This window comes from Sorex fumeus, unplaced genomic scaffold (assembly GCF_029834395.1).
Source record: "Sorex fumeus unplaced genomic scaffold, SorFum_2.1 ptg000002l, whole genome shotgun sequence".
Lineage (NCBI taxonomy): Eukaryota > Metazoa > Chordata > Mammalia > Eulipotyphla > Soricidae > Sorex > Sorex fumeus.
The window spans coordinates 27306754-27330723 of NW_026606059.1; the positions used below are offsets into that span (position 1 = coordinate 27306754).

General features: G+C 35.7%; 1 protein-coding gene across 1 annotated transcript in view; it reads left to right on the top strand.

Moving 5' to 3' along the window:
• The window catches only part of TRPA1 (transient receptor potential cation channel subfamily A member 1), a 51362-nt gene that overhangs the window by 20014 nt on the left and 7378 nt on the right, over positions 1-23970 (top strand). Inside the window, exons 8-23 of the mRNA XM_056111223.1 lie at positions 58-106; positions 2892-2991; positions 3804-3904; positions 4995-5164; positions 5250-5414; positions 6847-6961; positions 7750-7916; positions 9954-10047; positions 10426-10485; positions 10956-11054; positions 14631-14701; positions 15358-15520; positions 16450-16539; positions 19125-19294; positions 21457-21586; positions 22392-22574. Of these exons, the coding sequence (XP_055967198.1) occupies positions 58-106; positions 2892-2991; positions 3804-3904; positions 4995-5164; positions 5250-5414; positions 6847-6961; positions 7750-7916; positions 9954-10047; positions 10426-10485; positions 10956-11054; positions 14631-14701; positions 15358-15520; positions 16450-16539; positions 19125-19294; positions 21457-21586; positions 22392-22574 (1927 nt within the window). The remainder of the gene's footprint in view (positions 1-57; positions 107-2891; positions 2992-3803; positions 3905-4994; positions 5165-5249; positions 5415-6846; positions 6962-7749; positions 7917-9953; positions 10048-10425; positions 10486-10955; positions 11055-14630; positions 14702-15357; positions 15521-16449; positions 16540-19124; positions 19295-21456; positions 21587-22391; positions 22575-23970) is intronic.

Here is a 23970-nt window from a genome sequence, read left to right on the forward strand (position 1 = left end):
TTGCTTAAATATAACATATCAATAGTACTTTACTATGTTTATAATTCTGTTTTACAGAGCTTCCTTATTCGATCACCATGAACTAGCAGAATACTTAATTTCAATGGTAACTATTTCATTCACAGATTTTGGATGACTTTATATTTGAAAAATCATTTTATTATATTATATGTATTTTAAAAAATAAACGAAAAATTTAATTGCTTGCTTATAAGTAAAAGAAAAATATTTGCACAATGGGATTCTTTATAAATAGAGAAAATTGTGTGTAAATGCATAAATGTCAGACCTAATTACTGAGAATTTAGGAGTGCCAGTGCCAAATTTTGATATCCTTATCAAGATTTTTGTGGAGGTGGGAATCTAGTGGGCTCAGAGCAAGAAAAGCTCTTCTGTGAATCTGCCTGAGCAAAGTGTAGGGGATGACCTTCTTAAGCACTGGGCTTTGGAACCTGGGGCTGAATTGACAGCTTTTGTCACCTTCACTGGTCAGCGCGAGCTCTCAGTGAAGAATTGAGAAATTAAAACTATTATCCGAGGTTTATAATAAGTGAATGCGTAAAATCTTCTTTTCCATGTTTACATTTTAATTTAGACACCGTGGTTTACAATACTGTTAATAGTAGGCTTTCTTGCATAGAACATTCTAGCACCGCATCCCCATCAGAGTGTCCAGAAATCTTTTATGTCCTATTTTTTATTTATTTTGGGATGGAGCCATACTCAGCAGTGCTCAGGGACCACTCCTGGCAGGGATCAGGAGACCATGTGGGGTGCAAGAGGTGGAAGTCAGGTGGGCTGTGTGTAAGGCAAGCACCTTAAACTCTGTATTACCTCTTCAACTGCCAGAAACCTTTTTTTCACTCTAAGAAGTGAAATTGGTTTTTGAGTTGTTGCCCCCTCTAAATGGGTAAGTAGAACTGGAACAATAGCACAGTGGGTCGGGTGTTTGCCTTGCACGTGGCAGACTCAGGTTCGATTCCCAGCATCCCATATGGTCCCCCGAGCACTGCCAGGAGAGATTTCTGAGTGCATGAACCAGGAGTAATTCCTGTGCATCGCTGGGTGTGACCCAAAAAAGCAAAAAATAAATAAATAAATAAAATGGGTAAGTATTTTATCTATCTAACCCTATCGTACACATCAACAAATATAGTTCAAATATTTATGTGTTATCAATTGCAAGGTTTAAAATTGGGCTCTTTGCATCAGAAAACCCTGGATTCTTGTCTGGAAAAATTTTCTCCAACTGTTGTTGCCTCTTCACTTGGCAAGAGAACAGAGGCTGAACCTGATGAACCACCATCAGGCTTTCAAAGTGGGAAAAGCTTCCAGGTCATCTCTATTTAGAGGTCCTAAAAGAAAGGGAAATACCCCAGTGGTATTAACCAATCCCGAAGAAAGCATAATTCCTCTGAGCTTTAAAAATTTTTTTCCTTGTCATATCAAATATTTCAATCTATTAGCTTGGTTATTGTAAGACTAGGTGGATATTTAAACATTCATTAACACCTATTATTAATTTTTTCAATTTAATTTTTCTAAACTATTTGGGAATTCTCAATTTCAGAGAGTTTGAGTGTGTGTGTGTGTGTGTGTGTGTGTGTGTGTGTGTGTGTGTGTGTGTAAAATGCTGGGTATAGAACCTAGAGCCTCCTACATGCAAGGCATGTGCTCTCACAGTGAGTATAATGTTGTCAAGTACAGCAGATCTTTTGAAACAGTGAACAATTTTATTCCAGTGTTCTTTAAATTATATAACTAATAAAACTGGAGATAATTTGTTATGGATATTGATTTTTTCTTTTTGTACAAAGGGAATTTAACTATTCCTAAAGGTAAAAAGCATTTTATTTTTATGATTTAGGTCGGTAGTTTACAATCTTTTTTTATACCTATTGACCCATGAAAATTAGAGAAATATTTGTGAATCATTTAAAAAGGAATAAAAACCAATTTTTAAGTTCTATAATAGTACCCCCACATGATTCAGGCAGGCTATATGTTAAGTGGAAATAACTTTGTTTGAGAACTGGTAGGAAATTTTTACAGAACAACACTGTTCACTGAACCAAAGGTTTAAAGTTCTGGTATAGAAAATCTGTAGCACTGTAGCATTGTCCTCCTGTTGTTTATCAATTTGCTAGAGCGGGCATCAGTAATGTCTCCATTGTGAGACTTGTTGTTACTGTTTTTGGCATATAGAATATGCAACGGGGAGCTTGCCAGGCTCTGCTATGCAGGTGGGATTCTCTCTGTAGCTTGCCGGGCTCTCTGAGAGGGATGGAGGAATCGAACCAAGGTCGGTTGCATGCAAGGCAAATGTCCAACCTGCTAACCTATCACTCCAGCCCATATAGAAAATAGCAAATTTATTGTTAGATGTCAACTTAAAAAGTAACATGAGAATAATGCGTTGTGTGGTGGCCTCTTAAGCAGTGTTCAGAGAGCCTGAGATTGCTCTGGAGATTACCGGCCTACTGTCTGGCCTGGATGGATCAGTGTTTAAGACTGGTGATGGTGCACTTTGCGGGCCCAGGGTTGTTTGGGTCCACCAGAGTCACACTCAGAGGTGTTTGGGGATTATCAGAGATACCCCTAACAGTGCTTGGGGGACAATGAGAGCTGGGAATAAAATACATGGCCTCACGTGCTCTTTGAGCTACTTCCATAGGTGGTGAAGATAACTTGGTGCTGTTGAAATTATCAAAGAATGCTTTGACTCCTGAAGTTATGTGAAATTATAGCAAAATTTCAAATCATTTCATAGTTACATTTGAGAGCTATATATTTTTTGGACATTTTACCCCAGGGATTCCACATTATTTACATATCACAATGTCAAATGATTTGACTGTAAACTCTATATTGAATGACTTATTTTATTTTAGGGAGCAGATATAAATGCCATTGATTTTGAAGGACGTTCTCCACTTCTGTTAGCAACTACTTCTGCATCTTGGAATGTTGTCAATTTGCTACTATCCAAAGGTACTAAGAAGGGCCAAGATAACCTTTTAAACAGCTACTCAGTTTGGTTGATAAAACACTTACTACTTATTACATAGCAAGCATTGAACTAGGTGCTGTGTGTACAAAGATAAATAGAAAATTTCCCATATCTAGAATACTTTTTCCAGTAAGGGAGCAATACCTAGGTAATTGCCAAACGATAGTAGGTAACATTTATAAAACAACTGTAATATCCCAGGTATGATTCTGACCATTTCATCTAATAGTCTCCCAGTGAATCAATCTGAAGAGATGTAATTTTTCTCATTATCTCCACTTGAGATGCAAAGCAGGTATAATTATAGCAAAGAGGACAGCGATGCTGTTCTCTTCTTTCTTACTCAATAGTATACACTTATTTTCACATTATGCTTTAAAAGGTAAGATTTTACATATTATGTAATAAAACACAAATTCTGGACCCACACCTTTATACACTCACATATTATAAGATAAATTATTTTTTTATATTTTTAGTTTTCTTACATAAATGAAGTTTCTTTTAAGTTGAACATTGACAAATTAACATTTAAATTAAAAAATATTTTAAATTGAAAATCCATCCTACTAGAAAGGGTTCCTCAGACTATGTTAAATTGGATTTTAATTATTGGGTGGTGAGCGTTGTAGGGGGTACACATTTGAGGAGGTATAAAAATGTACCCTCAAATTATATACAATCTCATAAATCAACCACAGTAGGTTAATAAGTAATTTAAAAATAAAATCTGCTATGGGCCATGTTTTAATAATGAATAGAAGTTATATTTATTTTTTGCTTTGTTTTTCAGGTGCTCAAGTAGACATAAAAGATAATTTTGGACGGAACTTTTTGCATTTGATTGTACAGCAATCTCATGGATTACAAAACTTGCAACCTGAGTTTATGCAGGTAATTAATGGATCGCTGTCACTGTCACTGTCTTCCTGTTGCTCATCGATTTGCTCAAGCGGGCCCAGTAACATTGTGAGACTTGTTACTGTGTTTGGCATATTGAATACGTCACGGGTAGCTTGCCAGGCAAATTGAGTTGCCTTCAAAGAAGTGAAGTGATTTTGTTTATTGTCATTTTTACTATTATAGAGACTGAATCTGGAACTTAAATACTATTTAAAATAAAGATGCCTTATTTTAATACTTCTAGCATTGTAGTTATGATTTTTCTGTTCTTTTAATGGTTATAACCATAATAGTAATAAATTGTATTTGGTTGAGTTTTTTAATTAACAAACATTTTCATATTTCATACTACCATATGTCATCTTTTCTTCACAACTTAATCATTATAATTTGTATATCAACAGAAAAGAGTAATTCATCAATCAAGAAAATATTACTCAATATCTTTTAAAAATTTTAAAATATTCTCTACTAATTTAGATTTGTTGATTACTATTGAATATACATTGTATATTTTATAATATATTTCACTATTATTAGAATCCTTCATGAAGAATAAAATGCATGGTTATTTAAGTATTTAAAAAATAAGGATAGATTTCTATATTGGTTGGATGAACTATTTTCCAATCATTCATTAGTTTGATACACATATAAAACATAAAGTGAGTCCAAGTCTTTAACAAAATTCATCAGCGTTTCATTCATTAAAAAATACACATCAGCATTTAACTTAGTTGCTATTTGGAAAAGAAAAAGAAGGGAAGGCTAAAAGTGTGGTCTGTGATCAGATACATTTTTAAAAGACATCTATCAAATACATTATAAAATATATTAATAAAGGAGTTAAAATTGCTCTTCTGCTTGCAAGATTTCTCAGCCCTTCTAATATTGCAATGTGCATTATAAGGAAACAGACTATGCCATCATACAAAATTATTTTACTCTTATAACCTTTAGATTATTTGCGTTTCAATAGATTTTAAATCTTGTGGAAAAATACTATCCTACAGAATATTTTGAAGAACATTCTAAATCTATGCTAGCAGAACCATAGTTGAATGTTATTTTTCTCCCCTAGATGCAACATATTAAGGAGCTGGTAATGGATGAAGACTTCGAAGGCTGTACTCCTCTGCATTATGCTTGTAGACAGGGTATACCTTTCTCTGTAAACAATCTACTTTGCTATAATGTGTCCATTAATTCCAAAAGCAAAGATAGGAAATCACCCCTACATTTCGCAGCCAGGTAAGGTTTAGTTTAAGCAACATATGAGAAAGTCCTTTTTCTATTTCATATTTAGTTTGAAATAAGAAATCTATTTTATTTTAAGTTATGGGCGTATCAATACCTGTCAGAGGCTCCTGCAAGACATTAGTGATACCAGGCTTTTGAATGAAGGTGACCTTCATGGAATGACTCCGCTTCACCTCGCTGCAAAGAATGGGCATGATAAAGTAGTTCAACTTCTTCTGAAAAAAGGTGCCTTATTTCTCAGGTGAGGACATGATTCAAATAATTTTATGTTCTTTTAAATTAGCCACTCAGCCTGTTTTTATTTTCCATTAAATCTTGATATCTAAATGTCTGCCACCCTATATCCTTTTATCCATTCTAATAGTTTGTAAAATGTAATGTGATGCCTCAACATTTAAAGGTAGTCAGTACTACTCTCAACTGATGAATGAAAATATAGAGGTTTATCGAATTTAAGATACTTCCAGGTCACAAAATAAAATAAATGGCCTCATGCCAGGTAGCTCTTGAATCTTTTAATGCAATGCAACTCAAAATTTATTTATTTATTTATTTTCAACTCAAAATGTATTGTATTATGTATTACTACCTGCTTATGCAGTTTCAAAACTCTATGCACACATACACTATACAGGTTCAAAGAATACTTCTCATTTTAATCTGTTGTAAAATGAGCATAAAAAGATTCCTTTAGGCTTCACAGGCTGTACAGAAAATACTGAATTTTTTATAGTTAAATTTCATGAACAAAACCAAATGAAAATATGTAAGCAACATTAGGAGATGACATGATTATGGCTGGAGAGATAGCTCTATGTGCTATATGATATATATATGATTTCCGTCATATGGATCCCAGGCTTCCCACACCCAGCACCCTGAGTCTGAATAGCCCCTCATAGACCCAACCAATGAACTGTCTGGCCTGTAAACATAGGCCAAGTCTAGATGGGAGTGCCCTGCTGGTACCAAGGGCACTACTTGGGAGGCAAAAAAATAAAAGAGTCATATGAAATGAAAGTTTTGTGACTGGTAAAGAAAATGGTCTGCTAAGCTAAGTTTCCTTTCCCGTAGGATGGTAGTGAGAATTCGTTAGACAATGTTCAAAACCTGTTTGTCAAAGTACCGCCCCCAACAAAATAGTGATGTTTACATTAAAAAGGTCTGACACACACGTGTGTTGTAGTTCCACCTGTCCCAAGATCTTGTAATCTGTTTATAGACTTTTCTATGTTAATCTGCTGAATTATGGGAATCATAGCACCAAGGCCGAGCGATAGCACAGCGGGTAGGGCGTTCGCCTTACAAGCGGCCAACATGGCCGACCCGAGTTCGATTCCTCCGCCCCTCTCGGAGAGCCCGGCAAGCTACCGAGAGTATTCGATATGCCAGACACAGTAACAACAAAGTCTCCAATGGAGACGTTACTGGGCCCGCTCGAGCAAATCGACGATCAACGGGAGGGCCTTTACTTTTACTTTACTTATAGCACCAAGGATTATCAGGTTTGAAATTTGCTCGTTTGTTAAATGTAATAAATATTGAGATGCTAGACTCAGATGTACATTTGTCATCTTGTGACCCAATCCCCTTTCAAATGAGTAAGCAAGTGCCCTCTTGTCCCACATTTTGTGTGAAATGAATGTGAACTTCTTTTCTTATCCCTTTATTAGCGACCACAATGGCTGGACAGCTTTGCATCATGCATCCTTGGGTGGCTACACTCAGACCATGAAGGTCATTCTTGACACTAATTTGAAGTGCACAGATAGGCTGGATGAAGAAGGGGTATGTGCCTTGTTTTTCACACCTTGCCTGTCTCAGCATAGAAGAAATTGGCAAAAAATTGCAAGAATGCCTTCTTAGCTATTCTTTTACCTCCCTTGCCCCATGACTAGTCTTTTACTGGGTTATTAAAATGCAGACCCTAAAAGTGGAGAAAAAGTCATGGGGAACAGAAGTGAGATGACATTACCGGTGGTGTGTGTTAAAGAGAATTCTCCAGTGTTGCAGAGCTCACCAGGGTCCATAGCTCATGTGAGATGATGATGAAGTTTTCACTAGTCCCTGGTGAACTGTGAAAAATATAAAGTTTTCATAAAATGTAACTATATTTGATAGGAAAAACTCCTTAATTCTTTTCTGATGGTCTTCCCTTTTGAGGAGAATAGATTGAAATGTGCGGCCATTAATAAAATTATCGAGAGAGAAGTGATAGCATTGTTTTACGAATATCCTTGTCACTAAAATTTAGATGGTTGTTAACCTCATAATCATCTTTTATTAAAAGGAAGATATGAAAACTCCAAATCTGTAACTATTGCTCTATTGGATGGCACATGTCCCATATGTATTTTCTTCTGTATTCATTGGAATATCCTTACAACTGAAAACTGAAATCTTGTCTTTTGTCTTCTAATTGCTAAAAAAAGTACTAGTTTTAAATTTTGTGTGTATATTAATGATGTTGTGTTAATAATTTCTTTTGAGAAGTTCAACAATGAAACAATTCCATAAAATGCCCAATGCTAATGAACCATTGTCATTATATTTTCCATGCTCTTTTTCCCTAAAAGAACACTGCACTTCACTTTGCTGCCAGGGCAGGCCATGCCAAAGCTGTTCTGCTTCTCCTGAATTATGGGGCTGACATTATCTTGAACAAGCAGCAGGCCTCCTTTTTGCATGTTGCAATTCACAATAAGAGAAAGGATGTGGTTCTTACGACCATCAGAAGCAAAAGGTATGCTGTTCTCATGTCAATCATCATCTAATGTCTGTTGGCATCAAGTAATACAGACAACTGTAGGAAACGGAAGAAGAAAATGAATAAATTTCACCTGAAAATCAACATTTTAAATATCAGCTGCTTCCATAAGACTTTAAAAAAACTTTACTTTAATAAATCACCATGAGATAACATAAAAGGAGACTAACACCTAAGGACAGTAGAGATAAGGGTCAGGTAGCTTGAAAGCCAGTTTCATGTGCTGGGGGAAAAGACGGCTGGGATAATAGAGAAGGGACCACTAAGTAAATAATGGTTTAAGGGCTCACACAGGATGGTAGATGAATACTGAAAGTAGACTATGGACCAAACATGATGGCTGCTTAGTACCTGTATTGCAAACTATAATATCCAAAAGGAAAGAGAGAGAGAGAGTAAGAGGGAATGTGCCTGCCACGGAGGCAGAGGGTGAGAAGGGGTTGGAGTGCAGGAGGGATACTGGGAAAATTGGTCATGGAGAATGGACGCTGGTGGAGGGATGGGAACTTGAACATGGTATGACTGGATAGTATCATGTTAAGTGAAATGAGTCAGAAAGAGAGGGACAGACATAGAATGATTCCATAAAACTTTTAAACATAGGATACTTTTGTAGCACTTGTGCGAAGCTCTCTGGGTTCATCCATTTGTAGTATCTAGTTTTAAGATCATTGTCAACCAAATGTTGACCCATCCTCCCTGAATTTGCCCAGAACTCTCCTACAAACATAACTCCTCAACTAAATACTGGCAATAATATTCTCCATAAATTTCCACATTGTTACTAGAACTAGCTAAAGAAATCCATCTTACTTAACACATGTCATATTGTGGTTGTGGCTGGTTTTTTTTTGCAGGGGGGGTATAGGAGGTTGGGGTTAGGTCACACACAGTGGATGCACAGTGCTCTGTGCTCAGGGATCACATTTGGCAGTACTCAAGGGACAATATGTGATGGCCCAAAATAAACTTGGGGTTGGCTACCTCTAACACCTGAACTCTGGTATTATCTACCTGACCCAGGTTGTGACCTTTGTTTTTGTTTCTTGTGTGTGTTAAAATTAAAATTTTTCTTTTAAGTCAAACAATCCTTTATTAGGACTAGAGATTAGTACAGCTATTAAGCCACTTTCCTTGCACGCAGCCTACCCTGCTTCAATTCTCAGCACTGCTTATGGTCCCCTCAAATACTGACTAGGAATGATCTCTGAACACAGATTGTCTTTTTTAATTCTTTAAAGAGTTTTACTGATGAATATGGATGTAGTTTTCCCACTTTGGGGCATATATAAACTGCTTGATAAAATAACAGATATGTACAAGGGCGACATAACTCTAAGTAGTGGAAACAGAGATTGAAAAGAATCTCATGTTCAAAACATATCAAGTAATTTAGAGAAAGCAATGGAAGGAAATAAAGAGGGGAGAAAAGAATGGGAAATAGTGAATGAACAGGCATCAGTGCTTCAGTTACACTAGTGATGTGGGTGACTGGTAGAGCCATGCACCTGAAACACAAACTCAAAAAACAACATGGAACACATGAGATTTAAGCTGCAACCACTGGAACTTTGTAATGTGCCTGCCACGTTGACAGGCGGGCATGGGGTTAGGGATGGGGGTAAGGAGACAGTATGGGAACATTGGTCGAGGGAAGTTGACACTGGCAATGGGATTTGTGTTGAAATATTATGTTTCTAAAACTCAACTATCAACAACTTTATAAATCACAGTTTTTTTTAAAAGAAAATAAAATTTTAAATAAAAATAAATAAAACTTTTTATCAACTTAAAAACAAAGTCATTCTGGAATTTGCCTACATTTCTAATTTCTGTTCTTGAATAAGGGCCAAATTAATGAATTGATTCACCATTCACATATTGGTACCATTGAAACTAACTTCATTCCCCTAAAGATATGATCCCAAGTTTCAACTAGTAGTTTTGTTGTTGTTCAGTACAAAGGGATTAAAACTGATTGTTGTTGTTATTGTTGTTATTATTATTTTGCAGGTGGGAACAGTGTCTAGAGGTCTTTAGTCATCTTTCTCCAAGCAACAGATGCCCCGTTGTGGAATTGGTAGAATACCTCCCAGAATGCATGAAAGTAAGCTCTCAAAATAAAATCCCTTCTGGGATTTTACATAGGATAAATGTGAATATTACTGTGATAATCACAATATATCAATAATATATTCATAGATATAAATATAGAAATGGATGAATGATACTCATTCCTATATTTAAAATAAAGTTTTTAGTTTTTCGTAGCTATGTATTTAACATGGTCTACTTAAAAAATTCTATTAGTTTGTTTGTGCATTGTAGGAAAATATATTAAATAAATTTTCTTTTAATTCAAACAATCTGCTTCTAGAGCAGAAACTACCAATGGCAGTCTCTAACTGAATAAAGCTACTGGTTGTGAGGTTTTTCAACATTTCTAGTCCCACCTACCAAATATCAGCATTTTTCTCTTTCAAAGGTACTTTTAGATTTATGTATGATGCCGTCCACAGAGGACAAGTCCTGCCGAGACTACTATGTAAGCTCATTTTGTTATAATAATTTGAAGCTAATTTTCTGTAATTCCCAAAGATAGTGGTTATTATCTTTATACATTTAATACATAACTGTATTAAATGTTGAGGATTTAATACATAACTGTATTAAATGTTGAGGAGAGACTCTTTAGATTCTCTGAGTTCATGTGATAATTTTTTTCTGATAACATTATTAAGAGTTGCTTATTGGTTTTTTATTTTCTAAGGAAGCTAAGTGATATTTCAAGAATTTATATTTTTCCATGACTTTATAGAGCAATCAAATAATAATCTTCTGAGATATTTATTTAAGTACATATATAGCAGTTTAATTTTATTTTCTCTACATGAAAAGTTTCAGTTTTATTTGAGTCACTTAATTTTCAGCAATATTGTCTCTTATTTACTTGATTTGTCAAGAACTATCCTTGGGATCTTTATTCCTAAGTTTTAAAAATTATATCTTCTACAGATCGAGTATAATTTTACTTATCTTCAGTGTCCATTAGAATTCACCAAAAAAGAGTCATCTCTACAGAATGTTACATATGAACCTCTTACAACCCTCAATGTAAGTCCAGGGTCTTCGCTATTTTTGTAGTTTCTCCATGAGTTTTAGAAATAGTTTCAGAAAATATCTGAAGATAATTTTATATGTTTTATAACTTTATTTTTTGATTCATAAATTCAGTGCTTTATTTAAATAATTATTCTTCAAAACTGTATTTTTCTTTGTTTTTAGAGATTCAGAATAGAGCTGTTTCAGGCATACAATGTTCCAACACCAATCCTACCACTAATGTCACCTTCCTTCCATCAATGTCAAACTTAATTTTTTTAAAAAGAAAGCTATCTAGAGACCCGGGATATAGCTCAAAAGAATGGAGTACATATGTTTCATGCTCAGTTTGATTTCAACACTACATGGTCCCCCAGTGACCGCAAGGAGTACCCCTCCCCACTCCTCCAAGCACAAAGACTCAAGGCAGACATGGTTTATGATCACCACAGGGTGAAAGAGAGGAGTAGAGAGGGGACAGGAAGGAAGGGGAGGGTGGGGAGGAGAGGGGAGGATCCTGTTATAAGGTCCACACTCTTGTTCACTTTAGTTGGAGTAGTTATGTTAAGTCTGCCTCAAAGTCGACTCCAATAAACAATGTCCAACAATGCTAAACTTCAGTACTGGCTACCCAACCTGCATCCACCTACATAGAAACATACCTATTCAAGAGTTTCCTGTATTATTAGTCACAGGAAATTCAATAGGTGAAAATTTATTGTTTCTGACTTCAGTCAACCACTAGGCCACATAGTAAATCATGACCTTTCAGAAGTTACTAAATCCTTCTGAACATTAAACTCAATGTGAAAACATCTTTGCATGAACAGTATGTGCCCAAACTTCACCCCAGACTTGCTCCAAATCAGTTCTTATTCCAATGAGTGCATTCAGAGGGACTAGAGTAATAGTACTGTGGGTAGGGCAGTTGCCTTGCATGTGACCAAACCTGGTTATATCCACATATGGTCACCCAAGCCCTGTTGGGAATGATTCATGGGCACCGAGCCAGGAGGAAGCCCTGAGCCAACACAAGGTGTGGCCCAAAAATCAAACAAGGGAAAAAACAGTGCATTCATGTTTTAACAGATAAAGCACCAAACACTAATGCAAATGATCTAGTTCTCAAATTTAAATAACTGCAAGAAAAATACCATGAATATGTATCTGAAAGAACAGAAACTACTAGTTTCAATAAAGTGTTGCCATGTGAGAACAGCACATAGGCTTATAAAGTTAATAAATTAAAATTTTTGTGTGTGCATAAAACAAAAAAAAAACATACTTGAGGATTTGTAAATTGTGGTCAAGGTTCTAGATCTACTTAAAATTGAATGAAGTTTTAGAACTTGCTTCTTCACTTCAATTGCCATAATTCAAATGCTCAGTTGCCCACTTACCTCTTGTCTCCCATAATGAATAGCAGATAAAGGACATTTTCTTTATTACAGAAAGTTCTATTAGACAACACTAGTCTGGGCCATCCACAGTAGAGAATTCATTTCCCTATATAGGGGCAATTTTTGTACTGACCGTAATTTAAAGTAAATCAAGAAGACTTGATAAATACTTATAGTGGGAAGGGTACAACTATGTGGATTTTACATTAAGTATTTAATAGATTGATGGGTACACCCTGCAGAGCTCAGGGCTTTATCCTGCCTCTATTCTCAGGAATATCTCTTAGGAAGACTCGGGGGGAGGGGTATGCACTGTTGGGGACTGAAATCATGTTGGTTACATGCAAACCTAGCACCCACGCACAGTACTATCACTCTGGTTCCCTCCATGTAGATTTTATTTTATTTTTATTGAACCACCATGGTGAGATAGTTACAAAGTTTTCATGTTTGAGATTCAGCTATAAAATGATCGAACACCCATCCCTCCACCAGTGCAAATTTTCTACCACCAATGTCCCCATTATCCCTCCACCCTCACTCTGTCTCTATGACAATTTCTCAGATACTCTCTCTCTCTACTTTGGGGCATTATATTTTGCTCAAATTTTCCCACCATGATTTAAGCCTTCCTTCCAGGGGCAGACGCTAGATCATTTATTTTCCATTGCTCATTTTACATATCCTGAGAGGTTGTGCGGCTGCACACTTCTGAAGTTCTAAGGTTGTAAATGGTTGCTTTTCAGAGATATCTCTGTAGGGAGCTAATCCATTTTGGGATTCAAATGGAGTTTCTAGGCCCCAGGCTGTTGGTGCACCAAGATGGTGCCCAGAGGCAGGCTGTGGGCATGACATCTGGCTTCAAAAATGGACAGGAAGCTGAGTTGGGAATGCCTGGCACCATTGCCGCCATGGTTTGGAGGCTTAGTTCTGGAATCCACATACCTAGGCCTTGCTTGTGTAAGCTCATGGTCGCTGGGATTTCATCTGGAGTAGCTGGGGAGACTGCACCTGCTCCATCTAAGTTGCCTTGGTGAAATCAACTTGATATAAGGCTCAGAAAAATCTCCAGTGCTGTGATGCCCTCTGGGACTTGCTGCTGCTGTGTCTCTGGGCCTGGGCCGTTGGTGCCTCACCATGTAGATTTTAGATGGGCAGCAGCAGCTAATTTTCATGTTTGCTCAATACAAAGCATTTTAACTCTGTAGTATGTAATGTTTTGTAGTTGTTTTTATAGCTCACATTCAATAACCAAGCATCTTAAAAGTAATTACATTACAGTTATACTTTGGAGAATTTTTTTGTGCGCAGGAATGTAGGTTTTTACTTTTGTTTATTTTGGAGAAGGTGCATGTGGGGGGGGGTGGTCATGTGGTATGGGAGGGAGGCTGATCCTTCCAATGCTCAGTTGACCCAAGAGCTACTTCCAATGATTCTCAGCCAGCACTTTAAATGATTGGGCCCAAAGGTCCTGGGTGCCACCAGGACACTAACCCCAGCAAGAGAGAAATGAGAGAGAGAGAGAGAGAGAGAGAGAGAGAGAGAGAGAGAGAGATTGTAGTTCTTGTGTGTCTGTCTTTAATTTTCTTTCCACATATACCTTTGTACAAGACAAGAACTCGATAAGTGCCAAAAAAGAAGCAAAGTGAATAAAATACTTGCACCTGTAGATAATAGCTTTCTAACTTGTATTGTACATATGTATATGTATATATATATACGTATTACCTCTTATGTATATATATATTACCTCTTATGTATATATATACCTCTTATACATCTATGTGTGTATATTTATATGTGTGAATATATGTATATATACATATATGCATATATACATATATATATCCCCCTTGGGTTGGAGAGATAGTAGAATGAGTAAGGTTCTTGCCTTGCACACAGCTGACCCTATTTGATCCCAAACAAACTCTGCCAGAAATGTCCCTTGAGTACAGAATCTTGACCAATCCCTGAGCACAGTGGGTGTGATTCTAAAACCAATATATGTGTATAATACATAAATATATGTGTGAGTAATTCTATGTCCTCTCACTTTTCTTTATGTATTTCTTGATATTTTAAAATTTTTCTCACACAATAACCAAAATTGTTACAAAATCAAAATCTTAGGTTATTCTCAACAACATTTAAATTACTGTATTTTCATCATTTTTCCTTATTTTTTTAGGTAATGGTACAGAACAACCGCATAGAGCTACTCAACCATCCAGTGTGCAAAGAATATTTACTTATGAAATGGTAGATGTGAAATAGTATTTCTTTTTTAATTATGCCTCAATTGAAATCTTCTAAATAATTACTCTAATAATATTTCAATGTTTCAAATTTTATTATTTTGTTTGTATTTATAAAATGATATGATAAAATGAAATATGATGGAATCAAATTATATATGATGAAGGCAAATATATAAATTTTAAATAATGATCAACTTTTAAAATATTTCACATGTGGGGTGCCTCAGTGAAATCAGCTCAGTATAGGGCTTGGAAAAATTTCTAGTGCTGTGATGGAGATTAATTGAAATGTTTGGTAGATGTGGCTCATTATATGAGTCATGAGAAGCACTCTTGGGCCCTGCAGGTTAATTGAAAATGAAATGATAGGTGCTTAGGAAGCACTGAATTTGAAATGAGAACATGGGAGTTAAAGTCTCAGCCTTATATGAACTGTTAAGAAATTTTCGGTCATGATTTTCCTGGAAGTTGAGATTCCTTTTCTGAAAATGAAAAAGATCAATAATTTGAATGTGGTTCTAAAATTTAATTAGTTTACCAAGTAGAATTCTGCAAAGAATTATAATTTTTTTCCACAGATACCCTAAGTAAATACTTTGTTTAAGGTTATGGTTTCGTACTTTTTGTAGGTAGTTATGGTTTTCGTACTTTTTGTAGGTTGGCTTATGGATTTAGAGCCCATATTATGAACCTAGGATTTTATTGTCTTGGTCTTTTACCTATGACCTTTCTTGTTGTCAACATAAAGCCAGGTATGGCTTTCAACTCTACTGGAATCATCAATGAAACTAGTGATCATTCAGAAATATTAGACACCAAGGTATTTCAAATTTGTTTTCATATTCTTTAAATAGGAATTATAAAAATGTGTACTGTTTTTCCTTAGAAATACTGGTCTCATGATTAATCTGAAATACCAAAATTTTACTATAATCTATAAAATGCATATATGATAGGAATATCTCCTAAAACCCTTTGTGGAATGAAAATAAATTAGAAAAAAGATGTTAATAAATAAGACCATAGCTATTTTATAAGGATGTGATATGTACAAGATAGCTTGAATGTGTAAGTATAAAGCACAACTTTCTTAAGATTAGGGCTATTGGCAAAGCTAGTAATAGGAGGACAGTGATCCTTTACTCCTTGAAGGTCCTCCATTTAAGGTTATGAAAAAGTGACAGAATTCTTGATCAGGTATGGGGAAAAACTGGCTTGCAGCCTTACACAACCCAAAGGAAATATATAGTCTTCTGCTGGTACATGACATGTATGTTTCTGAAGCTGACCCTCATGGCCTGTCTGCTTATATTGTATGACCCACAACAATAAAAAAATCCAGATGCACTTGGTAGAGAAATAAGTTCCCCACACCTGGTCTAGATTTTTGTGATGTTTGTAATTACATATGTAATTACTTAGTGCCACAGATTCAGAAATTTAAAATGCAAATGTACACATGAAACTTTTAAAATGGTAAATTAAATGTTATATGTATTTTGCTATAGTAAAATATTTGCATAGGTTTACAGATTAAAATACCGTTAAATAGTTTGTAAGTTTTGAAATTCTTAATAACCTATGAAATTAGTATGTAGAATAATTATGTTAGCATCACAGTTATGTTTTTAAAGCAAATATGGCTAGTACATAGAAATGAGGCAAAATGAAACAATGGTGTAAATGAAAAGAAGCTGAAGTGTTATTTTAATAATTTTCATAACTCTGTCTTATACTTTTTAATTGCAGGATTCATATCTTATAAAAATTTGTATGATTTTAGTTTTTCTATCGAGTATATTTGGATTTTGCAAGGAAGTGGTCCAAATTTTCCAACAGGTACTGATTATGCTTTTTAAAAAATCTATAAAGTTAAAAATATTTTCATAGGTAAATGATAAATTCCTTAACTATTATTAAAATGTAAGATTAAAATGACATAGATTGGCAAAAACATAGATTAGAAATACTGAGCATCAGTTTCTTAGTATGTAGAAATCTCATAATGTTAGATAGAGTTCCTATCGGTAACACCACTGGATGGTGTTAATGTTTCATATTTAGAGGAGAAACGTTTCAGTTTTTTAAGTCCATTCAGGTTTGTCTGGAAAGAAATGAAGTTATGAATGTATTTTCTTGGTTTTCTCATATATTTTTTGCTAACATAATAGCTAAATTTTAATTGCACAATATTAGAATGTAAGTGCTTATGAAGAGCTTTCTTGAGCAGGATTCCATTTCAAACTAATTTTTCTCTGATTTTTCTTTTTAACAGTAGTGATTTACATTCTTGGGTAAAATCTCAAGTTATATTAAAATTTGGAAACTTTGTATAGCACTTTTTTACTTAATACTTTAAAAAGTATCGGTAAAAACTATTTTGCTTTTGTAATATAATAGATATTAGTACTTTATGTATCAAAGTACTTTTATTAAAAAAATCTGTAAATATACATGTCTATGTTCTTACAATTGATTGTCTCAATTCTGAAGGACTGTATTATCCCATTATACTCTGAGTGATTATTTTATCCCTCCGATCATTATTTTTCATTTACCTGAGATGGGAATTTTAGAATTCAAATTGAACTCTAGAATACAGAACTCTATTTTCTGCATAAGGTAGTTTCTACATTTTTATTGATATTTAGATAGTCTACAGGACAGCTGATGTCTAAACTATGGAGTTTTTAAATAAAAAATGAGATAATTATGATAATTCAACACAGATCACAAGTCCTTTTAGAAGCAGTTTTATTTAATTTGTATCTAGAGAGTTCAAACTCAAAAGTCCTTTTATGAGCAAAAGGAATTACAGTTGATTTTTGCAGAGTAAGGATTATAGATGTGTAATTTGAACTTATACACAGATTTTAACATAGACAATTAAAAATTAATGTTGATAAATATAGTGTAATGTAAATGCACTTTATGATTTACTTAACATTTTCATTTCTCTGGCATTGTTATCTATCTACATCTACAAATATCATACAATGTGCATGTATGTATTTATGTATAGTTTATGTCATTTCAGTTCAATAATAGTTAAACTCTATGGGAATTAAAACCTAGCTTTGATAAAGATTTATTTTTATTTTGAGGAAAGTGGGAATCATACACCATTGTTCAGAGATCAACCATAGCTCATTTTTCAAATTTCAGGACATTTTTTAATTAATTAATTAATTAATTTTAACGTTTTAATTGAATAACTGTGAGATAGACCTTAAAAAGCTGTTCATGATTGGATTCCAGTCATACAGTATTCCAAAACCCATACCCCCACCAGTGTACATTTCCTAGGACCAGTGTCCCCAGGTTCCCTCCCATTACCCGCCACCCTCCACCCCTGTCTGCCGGCCTCTATGGCAAGCACTTTTCTTCTGTCTCTGTCTCTATCTTTGTATCTGTCTTTGTCTCTGTGTCTGTCTCTGTCACTATCTCTCTTTCTTTATGGGCATTGTGGTTTGCAATTTTGATACTAAAAGTTTATCAAGAATACACCTTTACCTACTTATAACCCTCCGATCTTGTCCAGCATGATCATTCCTTGTCATACTGTTATCTTCTCTATTTTACCTAGCCTCGGCCCCACCTAGAATTGTGGTTGATTCCAACCATTGACCAGTTCTCTTAGTCCCTATTTTCCCTGGCCATGGATATTGGTCTTTATATATATTATTACCACAAATGAGGGCTGCAGCGATAGCACAGTGGGTTGGACGTTTGCCTTGCAAGCGGCCAACCAGGCCAACCCGAGTTTGATTCCTCCGCCCCTCTTGGAGAGCCCAGCAAGCTACCGAGAGGATCTCGCCCTCATGGCAAAGCCTGGCAAGCTAACCGTGTCGTATTCGATATGCCAAACACAGTAACAATTGTCACAATGGAGACGTTACTGGGCCCACTCGAGCAAATCGATGAACAATGGGAGGACAGTGACAGTGACCAGAAATGAATGTTATATCTGTACCTCTCCTTCTGACTCATTTCACTCAGCATGATACTCTCCATCTCCATCCATTTATAGACAAATTTTATGACATCATTTTTCCTAATAGCTTCATAGTATTCCATTGTGCCATAGTTTCTTTATCCGTTTGTTTATTCTTACACACTCGTGTTGTTTTCTCAGGACATTCTTTAATATTAAATTTATTCTACAGTTATAAGATTAGAAATATAGTGGATTTTCCTTCATTAAACTTCCAGTGTGCCAGGTCAAGGGAAGAGGTGGAGCAATTGCAAACACCCATCCATATTCTTGCTCTGAGTTCAGACAAGATGACAGGAAATGGCTCTGTACCCCCAACTTTTCTTCATCAGAATAAAAATAAAGCCACCGGTTATATGCATATAATCATCCATAAAATGACATGTCTTAGATTCTACATAGAGTAATTCTTTATTCTTTCCCATCCTAGAAAGCAAATTACTTTTCGGATGTTAACAATGCACTTGAGTGGGTTATCTACACAACGAGCATTATTTTTGTGTCTCCCTTGTTTATTGGAATACAAGCTTATGTGCAATGGCAAAGTGGAGCAATTGCTATATTCTTATATTGGATGAACTTCTTGTTATATCTTCAGAGGTAAAAGCAGCTTCACTGATTTCTGTGTCATTTGTACATTTTAATATCTAAGTAAGAACTTTTATAAGTACCACAGATTTATCATTGCCTATAACTTTTCCAATTGTTTTATGCTGTGAAGATGTATGTGTGTGTGTGTATTTGTGTGGCAAGGCAAGGCAGTAGCAAGGCAGTGGGGGAGGGTGTGGGGATTGGGAGCCACACCCAACAGTGCCTAGGGACTGTTCCTAACTCTACTCCCAACTGTGTGCCTAGGTGCTGCTCAGAGCAGTGCTCACGGGAACTTTTGGTGCCCAGGATCTAAGTAGGCCCTCCAGTATATTGCAAATCACATCCTCAAAAACCATCATATCATCAGATCATATCCTCAAAACCATCTCTCAGGCCTAGTGAATATATATATTTCCATCAAAGAAAAGTGCTTAAAATTCAGAGCAGGATTTCTCAATTTTGTCACTATTAAAGATTTTAAATGAAATTCTTAATTTATTAAAGGTTCATCTTGTTGGGGGCTCTACTGTGTATTACAAAATTTTAGCAAGATCCTTGACTTCTACCGTTCCTTGCCAGATCTGGTGAAAAACTTTTCCATGTATTTTCCAAGAATTCTCTGGGTAGTAAAATCACCTCGGTCTAAAACTACTGGTCCAGAAAATTGTAGATTAAAGGTGGGCAGTAAACGGGAATAAAAGTGTTAAGTATTCTTGTTCTGCCTAATATTATTTAGTGATACTTCAGAACAATCAAATGAAGTGATAAGTATAGGAAAGTATAGCAATATAAGAGAAAAAAATAAATCCAGATATTCCAAATCTACATGAAGAAAGGGAGGCTAAGATCCTTTACCACTCACTGTTACTAAAATTGAGAAAAGTATTTTATTTTACATAATCTCTATAATAAAACAATACAGTGTTATGCTAGAAGACTTGAAAAGCAGAGGATGAGTTCTTTCCATGAGCAACTTGCCCAGATTTCATTTAGTAAGTCAAGATATTGGCATTTCAAAGTTTTTTTTAACTCCAAGGACCTTGCTTTTCCAACCCGGTTGTGGAGTGTTGTGCTTGGAGCAATCTGTTGGGTTGAGTCTGGTGCCTTGGAGCGAAATAGAAAGGAGGAAAGAGCCGAAGCCTGCAAGTTGGTAGGCTTAATGAGAGTCCAAACTCTGCCACTATTTTGGTTTCATCAAGATCAGTGACCTTAGTTACTGAACTCGTCTGCTAACTTAGTTACTGAACTCATCTGGTAACTTGTTCTAACTTCGAAGTTGCAGCATTAAAAAGATTATGGCTGCCCTTTAACAGGTGGTTTTACCAAAGGAAATGTACCATTTTGTAGCCAGATAAAGCACAATAGACATCCAAACATTTTCCAATGTAGGTTGTTGGGGGAGAAAAAAAAATGGAAGCCTCAGGGGGCTGTAGGAATGATGAATGTAGTGGAGTTCATGCCAAATTCAATCAGTTTAGTCAATGGCTGAATAAATAGCAGTGCTCCTATGTTATAATAAATAAATAAAAAATGATGAATGTAAATTATATCCATATACCCTCAGCAAAGAGCCTTTGGGGGGCACTATTTCATTCAATCTGTTTCCATGGGGCGCATCATATATCCTCTTTCCCCAATTCCTTTACCAAGCATTAGGGCATATTATTGTTAATGTGAGGAAACTCATTTTCTCTCCTAATTTGAACTAAGAGTCATGGGGCAAAGCAATTAAAGATAAACATTGACACAAAGGAAAAAGCAACAAAGCAATTTGATGAACTTTGAAATAAGACTATGGAAATATGAACTATAGAGATAAGAATTGACTATTTTTTTTGCTTTTTTGGGGTCACACCTGGTGATGCACAGGGGTTACTCCTCGCTCTGCACTCAGGAGTTATTCCTGGTGGTGCTCAGGGGACCATATGGGATGCTGGGAATCAAACCTGGGTTGGCCGTGTGCAAGGCAAACGCCCTACCCGCTGTGCTATCTCTCCAGCCCCAGAATTGACTATTCTTAAATTTCCTTTTGAAAATAATTTGCTTTCTGAAAACCCCCAAGATCTCATCTGTGAAACTGAGTACCTAGTATCTTACAAGTGTAGATACTGAATGAAAGTCAACTTGATAAGAAGGGTGAATAAATATTTTCATTTTTAAAACTCTCCTAGGTTCGAAAATTGTGGAATTTTCATTGTTATGTTGGAAGTAATTATGAGAACTTTGTTGAGGTCTACAGTCGTATTTGTCTTCCTTCTTTTGGCTTTTGGGCTCAGCTTTTATGTGCTGCTGAATTTACAGGTGAGACTGTTAACATTGGTAGATGATTTTGTTGCTTTGAATATTGGAAATATATATTTATATGCAAATCTAAATGACCTAGAAAATTAATAATATAGCAATGCTTAAATACTTTTTTCTTTCTTTTCTGGGCCATACCTGGTGGTGCTCAGACCTTACCTCTGGCTCTGCACTAAGGGATCACCCCTGGCAAGGTTCAGGGGATCACAGGTGCTGCCAGGGATTGAACATAGGTTGGCATCATTCAAGGCACTCACCCTGTCTGCTTTCACTCCAGCCCAGTCATTTATTTATTTTTTATCTGCTACAGTTACATTTAAATTGTGTTCATTGCTGGAAAATAGCCATTTATTAAGACTTAATAATAAATGTCTATTTTTTCACAAACTTTGATAATGATTTGATATATGTGCATAAAATATTTTTGATGATTTTGTCAAATATTCATTAGTATTATTATTGCCATATAATTAGCCGTACTATATGTACTTATGTTGGGGGTTGTTCCCCATCAGCACTTGGGAGACCTAAAGTCCACTGATTCATGGTGATATATTGAACTGAGTCAGCTGATTTGATGTTGAAGCCAGAGGATGTAGAGTTACTTGGGCACTTTGCTGCCAGGTGACCTCTTGGGCTATTCTGGTGGCACCGGTGATGTTGCTCTTTGAACCTGTGTGCTATCTTCCCGTCCCCTAGTCCTATGGCTTTCAAAAATAGTTCATAATTTTATTTGACTTTTGAGAACACATTTATATATTGTATATATTTTTTATTTCATTTGTGTTTTACTCTCTTTTCTCAGGATGCATTCAGCTCTCCCCTGCTTTCTATACTCCAGACCTTCAGCATGATGCTAGGAGATATCAGTTATCGTGACTCCTTCCTAGAGCCATATTTGAGAAATGAATTAGTATATCCACTGCTCTCCTTTACACAACTTATCGTCTTTACAATGTTTGTCCCAATTGTCCTTATGAATTTACTTGTAAGTAATTTATCTGGAATTTTCTGTTTGTTGATTTTTCAAAACTTTAAAATTATTACTTATAGATTCTCCATGGAAGGAAAAACGGCGCTGCTAAGAAATACATTCATTTAACATTACACCTACGATGTACATGGCACAGTGTGAGGTTCAGAGGATGCAAAGGTGCACTCACTTAGCAAATGCTTATGAAGAATATTCTAAATACTAGAAATAGATACAGACACTGGGAAACAGTGGTGAGCAAAAAAAAGAAATACTCAATTCTTGCATGATTACAAGCTAGTCTAGAAGTTAAGTTTTAAACAAATACATAGCATAATATCATGGGAGCTATAAATGTTACGAGAAAACAAAGTAGAAGACAGGAGTAAAGATGAATGGTGCGTGCTGCTTTGTTGATAAGTCAAGCCAAGACCTTCATGGACTTAATGGATTCAGATCTCATGTCTTTCCTCCAATTTCTCATGACCACATATGCAAGTAGAGCAGAGCCTCACTGTAGAGGAAACTGTGGCATCTTTAAGCCAGAGCCTGGCAACCTTTTAAAAGCATGAAAGAGCACATGGTCTATCCATGAGCATCTTGGCCAGTGAATGCAGATGTAGATCCCAACTCCAGGGCCATGAGACCCTGAACTGGAATTGTAGAACATTTTTTCTTATTCACTTATGATGATATGATTACATTTGTATACTTTGAGATTATTTTGGAGGGTCAGATTGGGCAGTATATGGGGGAAAGGCACACCTGACTGTGCTGCATCCTTACTCCTGGCTTTTCACTCAGGGATCACTCTTGGTGTTGCTCAGGAGACCATAAGTCATGCTGGAGATAGAACTGGGGTCATCTGCAGCATAACAAGTTGATCAATGCCTTAACCCCTGCACTATCTCTCTGGACCATATGTTTTTAAAGTATACACATCCTTGGTGAATCTGTGCACCCAAGACTGCTATATGGTGCTTCTGAAATATACATATATACACATATATATGTGTGTGTATTTATATGTGTATTTATATGCATATCTATATATTTATATCACTTATATCACTTGTCGTCCCATTGTTCATCAGTTTGCTTGAGTGGGCACCAGTAATGTCTCTATTCATCCCTGTTAGGTGTTAGCATAGCCCAATGGCATATTGGGGTCTCTTTCAGGGTCAGGGGAATGAGACCCATTGTTGTTACTGTTTTTGGCATATCGAATATGTCACTGGTAGTTTGCCAGGCTCTGATGTGCAGGTGGGATACTCTAGCTTTCCAAGCTCTCTGAGAGGGAGAAACTGCATATTTACACATTTCTCATATTTATATATGTGAGTATATGTATAATATACTTAATTTTTATTTTTATTTTCGTTCATTTTATTTACTTGATTCACTTGATGCC